The sequence below is a fragment of the Populus euphratica genome, unplaced genomic scaffold (genome assembly GCF_000495115.2).
Source record: "Populus euphratica unplaced genomic scaffold, PopEup_1.0 scaffold6.1, whole genome shotgun sequence".
Classification (NCBI taxonomy): domain Eukaryota; kingdom Viridiplantae; phylum Streptophyta; class Magnoliopsida; order Malpighiales; family Salicaceae; genus Populus; species Populus euphratica.
Window position 1 is genome coordinate 593,612 of NW_011499849.1, and position 13,657 is coordinate 607,268.

Here is a 13,657-nt window from a genome sequence, read left to right on the forward strand (position 1 = left end):
TTAAAACCCAAAAAAAAATTAAAAACAAAATAATATTATTATAATATAATTTTAAATAAAAAATAATTTAAGAAAACAATTTTAAACACGTTTCTGAACAGCCACAGAATATGAGATAGTGGCTCAAAAACATTTTAGGTGAAGAAAATGTTGTGACCTAGAAAAGGATGGACCCAGGTTTAGCCCGTCGAATTCGGATGTCTTGCAGGCTGGGGTCTTGGAAATGTTTTTGAATTAGGCCCAACCTATTGCTAAAAAGCCATGCTAGGAGAACCCGATATCTTCCCCTCGGATGGCTTTCTCGTTCTGTATTTTGATCGCGGGATCATTCAAATTTGAGAAAGACATTCCCCTCTAATGCTTCCTTCAGTGTGGACTAGTTTTTGGACCGTGATAAATAACAAGTTAGATTTTTTTAAGATTATAAAATTTATAAAAAAATAGGAAGTAAAAAAATTCAATGCATGTTCTCCCAAATATTTTTAAAATACTTAATCAGTGATACATTGAATAAAATATTTTTCTAAAAAATTATTGAGATATCAATATAAATTAATCTAAAAAATAATAAAATTCATATTAAAATTAATTAATAAGATCAATTATAATAAATCATATATTTAAAATTAGAAGCTTATAAAAAAAAAAATTGACTTTGAAAAACCTACATCTGCGGTCAGCACAACAGCACAGGCTTGGGAAAACTTTTTTAAATGCAAGAAGAAAAGTGTTGAGGTAACACTATGATAATATTCTAAAATAACATGAAATAAAGTAAAAAATAAGTTAAATTAGTTCAATAACAAGTGTAAAGCAACCCTAGTTTAATAGCATGAGAAATAAAAAAACTCCGTGTGAGTTTATAAAATTTAAGTTAGTATTTTAAAATTACAATATATAAAATCTCATGTTTAAGTTTACTTGAAAGAGTTAATTTTCAATCAATTTAATATTAAAAAATAAAATTATATAAAAAAATCAAAACTCATGAAATTTCATGTTTAGACTTAATAAAAAGGTCAATCTCATATTAATTTAATGTTAAAAAATAAAATTTAAAAAATTTATCAAGGTATAAAATTAACAATTAAAAAAATGAGAATTGAACTTCAAAAATAAAAAATAAAAAAGATAAAATAAAAAAATTAATTTTATAAATTACCTAGAAAAAAAAGAGAAATAAAAAAAAATTAAAGAATAGTGAAATATGAAATATTTTTCAAACTATAATATTTTTTTAAAATTTAAAAATTACATTAAGAGAAGAGAAATAAATTCAAAGGAGAAAGATATTGAAGGATGACGTGATTTTTTTCAGGAACAATACAAAATCAAGGTGAACGAAAGGAAAAAAAAAACAAATAAATATATATCAAACCATACAGAACCACTATACAGGCTTCATCTATTACATGTCACCTATCTAAAAACACAAATGAATACATATCAAACCAGAATCAGCATACAGGCTTCACCTATTACATGTCACCTATCTAAAAAACAAATAAAACCATACAAAATCACCATACAGGCTTCACCTATTACATGTCACTTATCTACTTATTAAATAATTCGTGTTAATAGAATAAATGTGAGGTGAAGTGCTACCGGACTGGTTTTAAATTTAAAAAACTAATGTAGAATTAAGTTAAAATTTGAAAGAATGTTATAAATTATTTTTTTATTTAAAAATATATTAAAATAATATATTTATATTATTTTTTTAAAAAAATTATTTTTTAACAGTAGCATATCAAATAATCTAAAAATATAAAAAATATTTTAAAAAATATATTTGATGCCAAATATCACCTCAGTCCAGGTAAAATAGGATTGGGTCTCACGTTCAGAAAATAATGAAACGGGTCAGGGCCGTCAGGCACGTCTGTCTGTTATTAGCAGAAGACATTCACGATGGACGGATGGATACAGGCAGCCACAGCTAGCCATGCTAACTTGTCAATTTTCAACTTGAACCTCTCCAATTCTTATTGTTCCTAGATCTCCTACGCGGTTATAATCCTAATTACGATCTCAGGTACCGCAGTCTCTCTTTCGTTCTTCTTCTTCTCTCCAGGTTTCGTTATTAGATCCACATATTTATGCATTCACTCATTGCCTCTCTAGACTTCCAAACTCTTTCTCAAGTCTCAACATATCAGACTTTGATTTATCTTGCCGTTTAATAAAGTTTATGTACACGGACTCTTGTTGATCTAAATTTAATCCAATTTGTTTGCTCGTCGTTTTACTGCAATTAATCAACGTAGCTTTCTTGAACTAAGAAATGCGCATGTCAAATTTGTTCGTTTGCCTGTATGCATACAGCTCATGTTGGCTTTGATGGCTGACGAGTGTGATTTATGAGGCACTTGTTGTATTCTAGACGCAAATCTGTTTGTTATGCTCGATTGTCTTATTTGCAGGGGTCAGATCGAGTGATTTGGCAGTATGCAGCGTGCTCCGGTGACAATCGAGGAGCAGCTGATTTTGAAATCGATAAAGGAGGAATGCCCATGGGAGAATCTCCCAAAAAGGCTTCAAGCCACTCTTAATTCTAAAGAGGAATGGCATAGAAGGTTAGACTTAGTTGCTTCTTATTTGCTATGGAGGTTTAGGTTTTGAGGACTGAATAGTTGCCTTTGTGGTTGGAAGTTGGAACTGATATTGGCGCTCTTAAATTGTGGACTTCTGGTTTTTTACTTTCACTCCTCTTCTCTTGTCCCCTTCGATTTGCTTTTCTTCTTCTTTCCTTTCTTCACAATCTAATTTGTTTGAGTACTACATTCAGGGTTATCGAACATTGTATTAAGAAAAGACTCCAATGGAATACATGTTTTGCTCGCAAAGTATGCAAAGAAGGTGAATATTATGAAGACATGATGCGCTACTTGAGAAAGAATCTGGCGGTGCGTGCTGTATAGAAATTTTTAAACTATCTTCACCACATGAATATGGGTCGCACCTTTTAGAATAGTTTTTGTGCTTCTGGAATCCTACTTGTGTAATGTTGCTGTAAACTGAATTTCATGTTTTGGTTTCCAATATAACCACCTTTCTTTTCACCTTGTAGTGTAAGTATCATTTCTTTTATGTTTCTCTGTATATTACTAATTGACTTCATTGCTTGCAGCTATTTCCCTATCACCTTGCAGAATATGTTTGCCGTGTAATGCGGTTATCACCTTTCAGATATTACTGTGATATGATATTTGAGGTCATGAGAAACGGTAAGAAGATATCTCTTCAATCAAAACTGAATATGTTGCTCAATTATGTAGCCATTATATCTTATTGTTGATCAGACTTTGCATATCAATCCCTTTGTTTACAGAGCAACCATATGACAGCATCCCAAATTTTAGTGCTGCAGATGCCTTGCGTCTTACAGGAATAGGAAGAAATGAATTTATTGATATCATGAACAAATGCAGATCTAAGGTACTGGATTGGACTGCTCATATGTTTAGATATTCACATGGATGTATGTTTGGACCTTAGGCTGAGCTCATTGTTATCATCGTTTTCAATGGAACAAACTGCTTTCTTACCCATCATTTACTCATCTGGAGCTATTCAGAAAATTATGTGGAAGCTGAACAAGTCAATTGCTAAAGAACTTCTACCCACACAACCTGTGGACTTTGCAATTGAACCATGGTGGGGAGTGTGTCTTGTCAATTTTACCTTGGAAGAATTTAAGGTGAGATCCTTCTAAATCTGAAAAGTGCTTGCACAAAATCACTCCTTCGCCTTTTTTTTTTGTCTATGATTTCAGCACTATTTGTATTTGCTTTTGAAACTGCATTCGGGCATGTTTCAAAAGTGTGCTTGGCTTGAAAAAGCATCAAATTGATGTTTTTTTAGTGTTTTCCGATAGTTTTGATGTGTTGATATCAAAAATGAAAAAAAAATCTAAAACAAATATCATTTTAATGCATTTTCAAGTGAAAAGTACTTTTGGAAAGTATTTTGCACCACAATATCAAACACACGCTTCATATGAGACAACCAGATGTATTTAGTTGCCTTTAGAAGCCCTGTTTGCATTTGGTTGCTCAATAGTTGAGCCTTGTGTTGCTGATGGCAACAAATCCTTTTCCTGACCTTTTCAGAAACTTTCTGAAGAAGAGACGGCTACAATTGATAAAATTTGCAAGGAGGAGGCTAATGCATTTATCCTCTTTGATCCTGATGTTGTAAAAGGCCTGTACCAACGAGGATTAATTTACTTTGATGTCCCTGTCTACCCTGATGATCGTTTTAAAGGTAAGTTAATTGTTTTTTAATTGTTGCCAAGGCAGGTCAGTAAGCTTAACCATGTTTTCCAGTTTGTTAAAAGGATTAATTTATCCGTCTTACTAGAAAGTCTGTATTTGAGTATGTTTCTGGCTCATGTACTTTTTGTATGAATGTGTCTCTATATCATTTATTATGACTTCTTGCACCTATGCACATTTCTTTATGAAACACTACATCAGTCTGGAATTTCTTTCCATTCTGACATTGTCTGATGAATGCTTGAGAGTTATTATCTGTTATGTGCCCCCTTTGCCCTTTGGGAAAAAAATGAGCTCAATGATTTGAATTTCTATGACTTGACAGGAGAATTAACTATATAAAATCAAAATGCCTATACTTTCCTAGATCACATCTTACTAAATGACGTCCTGAGTTTCTGGTTGTGTTGTTGCTATTTCAGTGGTTATGAATCATTTTCTGTGTGGCTGCGATGTGTTTAACGAGTTGGGAATTTTAGATTCATGTATTAGAAAAATAGGTTTGTAGAATGTGGTAGGAAAATGATAGTTCGGTGATGGATGGCTGATGCTGTGTTATAAAGTAAGTTGCTGAAACTCTGTCAACAAGGACAAAGATGAAGAAAAAGAAGAAAATTTGTAATACCATAGTATATTCCGCTGCATCAATATAGCTCAGGTGTTCCACAAAACAAAACCATAAGTTGCCAAAATCTAAAACATCTTTGTCTCAACTCTATCACAAAGACCCCACAATTCAAATCCTAAGTTGATCTAGTTTAAATTGCCTAGAATATCAGCCAAATTCTTTCTTTCATTTTTTTTTTTCACATTGCAACATATTAATTCCAGCAGTATTCTATATTGATCCCTCAAGCTTTGTGGTAAAATATGCATGATAATGGTATATATCCATACTTGACCATGCCTTTCTGTTTGGTTTGGAGCCTGAAACTAATTTTGGAAATTGTTTCAGACTTCCTTTTTTTTTTGTAATTTTTAAACATTTTTTATATCTGATGGTTTAATAATAAGATATGTTGATTTTGAATTCAGAAAGTCTTTTATAAGATTACTCATCCTGTTTGATTTCTGGAGTCAGTTGATACTTTTTTTGATGGTTCAGTTTCCAGGCTTGAAGGGTTTGTTTCCAACAGGGAGCAGTCCTACGAAGATCCTACTGAAGAGTAAGGCAGTTAGATGTTTTTCAGTTTTTGCAATTTACTAGTGGCAAACTAAGATCTTAATGCTTATAATTAAATTATCCAGGTTACTGTATGCAGTCTTTGTTGTTTCAAGTGAGAATGCTACTGTTGCTGAACTGGCATCGACATTGCAGGCTGACCTGTCTCAGCTGCAGGCAGCTGCATCATTTGCTTGTAGATTAGGATGGGCAGAGAAATTGATTGATCCAGGATCCATTCTTCAAGAAACAAGCATACCCGGGACTCCTAAAATCACTCTTGGTGATGAGGAAGATGCTTTTGATGCTAGTATACGCTCAGCAAGCATGTTCAATGACAGTGATTCTAGTCAGCATGGAGATCTTACAGTGACAGAACACTCTGGACCACGTTCCAACCACACTCAAGTTGCTTTTATTGTTGATGCTAATATAACATCTTATCTCATGATGGGGTCTGTTTCACCAGGTTTTTTTCTTCACCTTTGTCCATATTCTTGTCCCTTTTCTTTTTGTGTTTAAGATAAGTGAGAATAAGATTATGGACCAACCATGTAGTCAGGATTCATAAATACTGTTATTAATGTTTCACGGGAGCTGAAATGCGGAGCCTCTAAAGCTATGAACTTTGCAATTGAATGATCGGAAGCATAGCCATTCCTTTTTGTGTGAGACATTGGCTTGACCATTTATTGAGAGAGTGATTGAATCAGATGTCATGGGAGGGGGCACTAATTTTAAATTTAGCAAAATACAAAAATTCTGACAAACCTCCTCCATTGCCATCATCAATTTCTTCTCGGATCTTTGGAGGAGTGACCCTATATATTTCAACATATTTTTCTTTCATCATTCTTCCTTAAGTAATCACCCTGATTTGTCTTTCATTGCTGGATTTCATAAATCCAGGAAAATATATTGGAAACTGTTTGGTTTATAAATATAAGCATTCACATTGAAAATTATCACCCTAACAATTTTTCTGTTGGATTTAGATATTATTTAACATCTTGCAATGGATGATTCCCGGTGTTGTCTATTAAGGTCTTTATTGGATTGTTGAATTGGCATTTAGATGCTTCTCCTTGTATGGCTAGATTTGTTATTTTCCATCTGAGATTTTAATGCCATGATGTAAAGAATATTGCATAAAGACAGTGATCACTGACATGTAATTTTTTATTGTAGTTTCCTTTGAGATGTGTTTGATAGTTGGGTTTTAACTTGAAATGTCTTAGCCACTGTAGAACATGTTTGAGAAAGCACAACATGACTTGATGCTGGCAGAGTCTAAAGAACCTTTGGACTGAGAGATTAGCTTGACGAGCATATTATTCTTTGTAATCCATATACTAGGATTTTGCTAGTCAGGACACTGCATTCTCTGTCTTTTCCATAATACCGTGGAGATAATTGATCCATCATGCAGCCCAATTATTCTATTGGCTAGTCACATGTCAGAAAATTTTGTAGCCAAATGGTACTAATGGAGACATGAACATGAGGCGTATCATGGTTATTTTATTCCCCAAGCAGAAATATAGCTAGTTTATCACACGTGAAAGAGCTTGATGTGAATTTCATCTGTTTCATCTTTCCAACATTGCTATATTCCTTTTTTTTTAGTTTCAATTCATGAAGATTTCTTCTTATGTTTTGCAGGCTTAAAATCCCATGCTGTAACCTTATATGAAGCAGGGAAGTTGGGTCATGCTAGCATGGCAGATCTCTGCAAGGATCTGAGTACCTTAGAAGGAGCAAAGTTCGAGGGTGAATTGCAGGAATTTGCAAATCATGCCTTTAGCCTCCGTTGTGTCCTGGAATGCCTTCTATCAGGTGGGGTTGCTGCTGATGTAAAAGTGGAGGAAGCTTGCAATAAGATGGGCACAGCAGCTTCAAGCATTGATGAGGCTACGTCTTTGATAGCCGACATCGCGGTGTCTGAAAATTCAGAAAATATTGGGGCTGATGAAGTGAAAATAGACAATGATGATTCCATGAATTCTATTATGCCTGAAGCTGGTTCTGTTTTGGCTAACCTTATTTCTGGAAGTACTGATGATGGCACTTCTGTTATTTTATCTGAAGACATAAATTCATCAACTGAGGCCTCCAAATCAGATCAAGATGTCCAGAATGATGATAAACTTATTCCATTTGGAGGGTCTGATGGTGGAGAAGGAACTTCAAAGAGGAGAAGGGATTATCGTGTGGATATTCTCCGCTGTGAAAGTTTGGCTGCTCTAGCACCATCAACTTTAGATTCATTATTTCTCCGTGATTATGATATTCTTGTGTCTATAGTTCCCCTCCCTCATTCAGCAGTTCTTCCTGGACCAAAAGGTCCGATCCACTTTGGTCCTCCTTCGCATTCATCCTTGACTCCATGGATGAAGTTGGTGCTTTATTCGACTGTGGGTAGGGGGCCTTTGTCAGTTGTTTTGATGAAAGGGCAGTCTTTACGTTTGCTTCCTGCACCATTGGCTGGCTGTGAGAAAGCCCTTATATGGTCTTGGGATGGTTCAACAATTGGAGGGTTGGGAGGCAAGTTCGAGGGAAATTTGGTCAAGGGAAGTATACTTTTACATTGTCTAAATTCACTTCTTAAATACTCAGCTGTCCTGGTGCAGCCTCTCAGTAAGTATGACCTTGATGAATCAGGAAGGATCATTACTGTGGATGTACCATTGCCCCTCAACAACTCAGATGGTTCCATTGTTTGTGTGGGGAATGAACTGGGTCTCTGTGAAGAGGAAAGTTTGAAACTGAACACTTTGTTAACCAATCTAACACACACGATGGAATTACCAACTATTGGTTACATTCGCCTGCTAAAGCTTTTCAGTGAAAGAGAATCAGACCACTTTGCACCTAGTGATAAAAAATATGAATGGGTTCCACTAAGTGTGGAATTTGGAATCCCCCTTTTTAGTCCAAAATTAAGCAACAATATATGTAAAAGGGTTGTTGCATCAGAATTGCTTCAATCAGATACACTTACTGAACACTATGAGGCCATGCAAGGCTTACGAAAAAGGTTGCGTGATGTCTGTGCAGAGTACCAGGCAACAGGTCCTGCTGCAAAACTTCTGTACCAGAAAGAGCAATCAAAGGAGTCACCTCGGCAACTCATGAACTACGCCAGTGGAAGATGGAATCCCCTAGTGGATCCATCTTCTCCCATTTCGGGAGCCTTGAGTGAGCATCAGAGACTAAAACTTGCCAATCGACAACGATGCCGAACTGAAGTCTTAAGTTTTGATGGTAGCATTTTAAGGTCTGTTGGATCTCTCTTATTGTTTGTCTGTGTTAGTTTGCTTCCTCTAATATGCCATATGAATTGCTCTCTGTATTAGTATTTGCTGATATAGTTGTCTGATATAAACTCTTAATTTTTTATTGATGTCATTTTAAAAAAAAAAACTAGCACGTGATTATGTCTATATATGCATAAAATTGGTGGCAAGGGGGATTACCTATGATAAAAGAGGTCATAATATAGAAACTTGCTGTCTGTATTTCTCTAGTTTGCTCATCTTGATGAATGATTTGCAAATGTACTTTGCCGTAACCTTGTGCAATTTAAGAACCTAAAGATTATAATTGTCCAATAATGTTGCAGATCATATGCTCTAACTCCAGTATATGAGGCTGCCACAAGGCCCATTGAAGAAACCCCAATGGTGAAATCTACAAAAGCTGATCCTGATGAAGCTGATAGTAGAGAAGTAATTCTTCCTGGTGTGAATCTAATTTTTGATGGTTCTGAATTGCATCCCTTCGACATAGGTGCTTGCCTGCAGGCTCGTCAACCGGTTTCCTTAATAGCTGAAGCTGCAGCAGCCTCAGCTTCTACTTCAATTAAATAGGTATTCATTTTGCTTGATAGGGGTAGACACAAGTATCTGTCAATCTTTCAACAAATGGCAGTTGACTAACATTACACCAGCTTTATTCTGATGCCTGGTTCACCTGTTTCACCTTTTAGGTTGCTTGTTGTGCGTGAGGTAAATGCGAAGTTTTCCTTTTGCAATAGTAATTGGTTAGATTTCAACAATGTTAGTTATTCCCTGGGAAGTTTTTTATGTTCTTTTTATGAGTAAGAACGTGTGAAAAGAAAAACTCAGGGGCAGGCTAAAATTTCACTTTTCCTGATGCAATTTAGGTCAGAGATCACAAACTTGAGATGTTTTATTATTTCAGTTTTTTTTTTTTTTTGCTTATTTTACCATGGACAAAGGATACTGAATATAGGCATTCACTATATATATTTGAAAATAATGTTACAAGAGATTTGAAGTTCCTGTGTGCATATGTCTATCTCTCTCTCTCTCTCTCTCTCTTTATGTGCTGGTTTTATTTAAACTTGTAAATGAAATCTTATGGGTGAGAAACCTGTTTGTTTCATCTTGCATTTTTTTCTTGGACTTGACTGCATTTAGTGCAATTTGAGATGGGCGGTTGTTTGACTAATTTTTTAAAGCTAATATAATAAAAATCCCATATAGCAGAAAAGCGACCAGTGTTTGGGACATTGGCTATGATACCTTAAATAGCAAAATTGTTTTAATGAAATAGGCAACTAGAAAAACAATTGCTGGCGGCGAAAGATTTATACTGCTTAAACCTTAAAAATTATGTTTAAATTAGGTCAAGACATCTGATGTGGCCTCACCTAGTTGGTTTTTTTTACAATCTTAAGAGAGGCTTTATATTTTTAGGCCCTTTTACTGAAATATTAAATGTGGATTGTTTTCATCTCTAAGCCATGCCACTGATACTTATTTTGTTTTTCATATCTTCCCAGCTTCCATCTCTGACTAAGGAACGCGGAGACTTTTTTATTTTTCAGCTCCTTCAATCTCTGTCTTTTGGTCTCATTATTTTTAAGCTTTCACTAGATGTTCATCCTATTCAGTAAACCCCCACTCCCCAACTAAAGATCCATTCATTCCTTACAAAATTTCCTGGTGTAAATGCAGGTCGTATTAGTTTAAGGCTGAACTGGTTACACCCAGTTAATCCGTACGGTAAAAAGAGAAGAATGATGGTTTTTAGAGCAGATGTGTCTCGATTTGATGCCTGATGTTTATTCCCCACCAAGAAACAAGCTTATTTTTTCACATGATATTGGGGGAAAATTCAGCACATTGATGTTTCCTGAATGTCAAAAACACAAAACCTTCTCCCATAAACTGCATATAATTTTGATTCCATTTTTTTTGTTACTGCGTATAAGGTTTCTTAAACATGTAAAGGGGACGGCATGCATCAGAGTCCGATGTTTTTTTTCGCCGAAACTGTGGTGAGGAATTATCATGTTATACAGCACATGTACTTCCCTGAACGCAATATTGTAATTACGTAACTTTTCATATGATAAGCCAGACTAAAGCTGATACCACTTGCATCAACTCTTGTGTGAGAAAAAAATGCTGCCATTATTTTTCAAAATTCTAAAGTTGGCGCCTGTTTGGTTATTTTGAGGAGTGTGCAGTGGTAAAAGGGAAGGATATTTGTTTAGCATTCCAGGAGGATTTCAACTGAAAGTATGCATGTGCCAGTCTGCTTTTGACACGAACACCCTGGTTAGTGCTGCCCGACTGGTGCTTTTACGATACTGATCTCCCTCTCTCCCCCTCTGTTTCTTTTGGTACAGAAAGGGGCTCAAGGGCCCAATAGAACAAAGATAAAAAAATACCAAACCCGATCACATTCTAACAGAGGCTGAGCCACGATAGTCCTCACAAAGCAAATCCATTAACTATGGAGGAGAACAGGAGATAGCTCCTAACTCTCCACTACCTTCGATACTTGCTAATCAATCAGCACGTATATTTCCCTCTCCGCAAGCGTGTCTTGCTATCACATTCCAATTTCTATCCATCTGTTATTTTATTTGAGTCCAGAATGTAAAGTTAGGATAACATGTAGATTGATCTTGAAGGATTGTCTGCTGAACAACTTTCGAAACAAATTTTCGATAACCTCCCATCCAAGCTAGGTTATGGCAGGCCTTAACTGTCCGCGGTTCTGTTGATACAGGGTTACAAAAACCCAATTTGATAAGTTAAGTTGAAAAGTTTAAATTAATTTAATATTTTATCATTTTAATATTAAAAAAATATTATTTTATATTTTTTATTAATGATTAGGGCTATCTTTAAACTCATCAACTTAGTCAAGTCAGAGCAACTCTTATAGAGCTAATTTTAAATTAGAACTTAATAAAAAATTAAATTAGGAGAATTTAAAATTCAACCTACTACATCAGCTTTAATAACAATACTTCATTAGAGCCTAAATATTTTCTTTTTCATATTTAATTTTTTTTATCCAACTAATAACAGAAGTTAGAAAACAAGTTTAGTCTATGTTCGATTAAATTTAGAAAAAAAAATAAAATATTATTAAAAAACAAGAAAATAAAGTTGCCAATTTCTTTTTTTTTATTACTGGAATTTTTATTTTATTTTTAAATTTTGTTAACACTAGCAAACAAAAAATATTGACATTGGCAAAATCTTCTATTATATTTTAAAAATCCAAGAAACAAATAAAAAATGGATTTTTTTTTTATCACAAACTTATTACCAAATACTATAATAAGAATTGATTTGATTATAGATGAAGGGACCACCACTACCTGATGAACGAAATCATAAAAATCCAATCATCCAAATTATAATCACAGAGTATTTTTTACAAAAAACAATGTTACCATAAAAATCTCTGGTGTTCTTAGATCTCATTCTCTTACTATGGAATGGGTCCCGCGTGTTCCTGCCCAGACATGGAGCTGCCCTTATTAATGTTATAGTTTAGCAGCAGACTGGATAGGGGCGGATGTTTAAATCTAGGCTGGGCTGACTGGACTGGCCTATGTTTTACTCCTACATGGACTGACTTTATCGGGCCTGTCATCTGGGCTCTTTGCTTTTAAGGCGTAGCGCCACCTTTGTGTATTCAATCTCAATATCCCTTTAAAAATTAAAAAGTAAATGGATAACATTTTATAGATTGAAAACTAGTTTATTTTCCCGTGGATGAACTATATTTTTAAAAATATAAAATAAAATCATGAATAGCACGGAGATTTTATTTGCAATGTTATAAATTCAGGTAAAAAGATAAATCTTTAAATTTCTTATCTTGTATAAATTTTTAATAAAATATATAAAAGCTAATTCAATATGTTGGTTTGTTCAAAAGGTTTTTTAAAAAAACTGGATGATGATTTTTTATTTTAAAAAATTAATTTTAAATGATAAAATAAAAAAATTAAAAAAAAAATATAAAAAGAGATCAAGCCACGTAAACTTTTTAAATCAAAAATTTAAGATGTTATATAAAAAATATCATATATGGAAGAAAGATGAAACTCAATTCCCATTTAAATATTGACATTTACTTTTTTTTTTCTTTTTTACTGTGAAGATCAACTTTCCGCTTTAGTTTAGTTAAAAAAGTTAAACTTGATGGTAAAAGTTTTTTTTTTTTTATCTTTATAAAAAAAATTAACAAATATATCATTATAATAAAAAAAAATATTACAAAACAAGGTTGAGGAATTTTAGGTCTTTTTATAAAGATATTTCTTTGTAATTATCCGGGTAATCAAGAATATTACAGCCTTTTATGTTTATTAGATATTATTTAAATTTAAAAATTTATTGGTATATGAGAAGTATCCACACATTTTAAATGATGGGTACAACACCTTTCAACGATGGAAAATATTATTCTATTTTTAATATTCATATTATATATTTATCATGCTATTTTGAATTGAATTAACTTGAATAAAGTTTATTTATTTATTTATTTATTATTCAATTATATGCTTTCAATATTTTTTTAAAGATTTTTATTGTACTTTAATTTTTATTTTTTTATAATGTAATTAAAAAAAACAAATTTATTAAATTAGATGGGAGCTATAACTTCAATCCTTTGTTTTATTTGGGAAACGGGTTTTTTTATGCTTAGATATTATTTTTTATGAAAAACAAAAAAACGCAAGCGTGACGGGGTTCATGATACTGGAATCTTCTTCTTTTCTCAGGTTATAAATTAGCCTGCAGTGTAGCTGGTAATCCTACCTGGTATTTGACTAGAAAAAATAAACGGAGTTAATTTCGCCGAACGTCGACGTGCTGTCACAAAAGAGCCTACCAAGAAAGCAAAAAAATAAATAAAAAAGAAGAAGAAGAAA

The 13,657-nt window shown here is 33.6% G+C and overlaps 1 protein-coding gene across 6 annotated transcripts; it reads left to right on the forward strand.

Annotated features, from left to right (window-relative positions):
• The first annotated feature begins 1,833 nt into the window (after positions 1–1,833).
• Positions 1,834–10,875, forward strand: LOC105120390 (FAM91 carboxy-terminus protein). 6 transcript variants are annotated; one of them, XM_011018553.1, is made up of 12 exons: positions 1,834–2,077; positions 2,427–2,579; positions 2,792–2,909; positions 3,134–3,230; positions 3,335–3,441; positions 3,581–3,703; positions 4,116–4,269; positions 5,386–5,446; positions 5,529–5,911; positions 7,105–8,719; positions 9,065–9,449; positions 10,425–10,875. In XM_011018553.1, the coding sequence occupies exons 2-11, from the start codon at positions 2,452–2,454 to the stop codon at positions 9,309–9,311; spliced, it is 3,033 nt and encodes a 1,010-aa protein (XP_011016855.1). In that variant the 5' UTR covers positions 1,834–2,077; positions 2,427–2,451; the 3' UTR covers positions 9,312–9,449; positions 10,425–10,875. The 6 variants fall into 6 exon arrangements, with proteins under 6 accessions (XP_011016855.1, XP_011016854.1, XP_011016856.1 ...); XM_011018552.1 differs by having other exon boundaries at positions 1,834–2,038; XM_011018554.1 differs by having other exon boundaries at positions 1,834–2,038; positions 9,065–9,311.
• Positions 10,876–13,657: the final 2,782 nt, after the last annotated feature.

Coding starts and splice junctions, on each gene's coding strand:
- LOC105120390 (XM_011018553.1), top strand. CDS start 2,452: ATGCAGCGTGCTCCGGTGACAATCGAGGAGCAGCTGATTTTGAAATCG. Junction 2,910..3,133: donor ACTTGAGAAAGAATCTGGCG/GTGCGTGCTGTA, acceptor CATTGCTTGCAG/CTATTTCCCTATCACCTTGC. Junction 3,231..3,334: donor ATTTGAGGTCATGAGAAACG/GTAAGAAGATAT, acceptor CTTTGTTTACAG/AGCAACCATATGACAGCATC.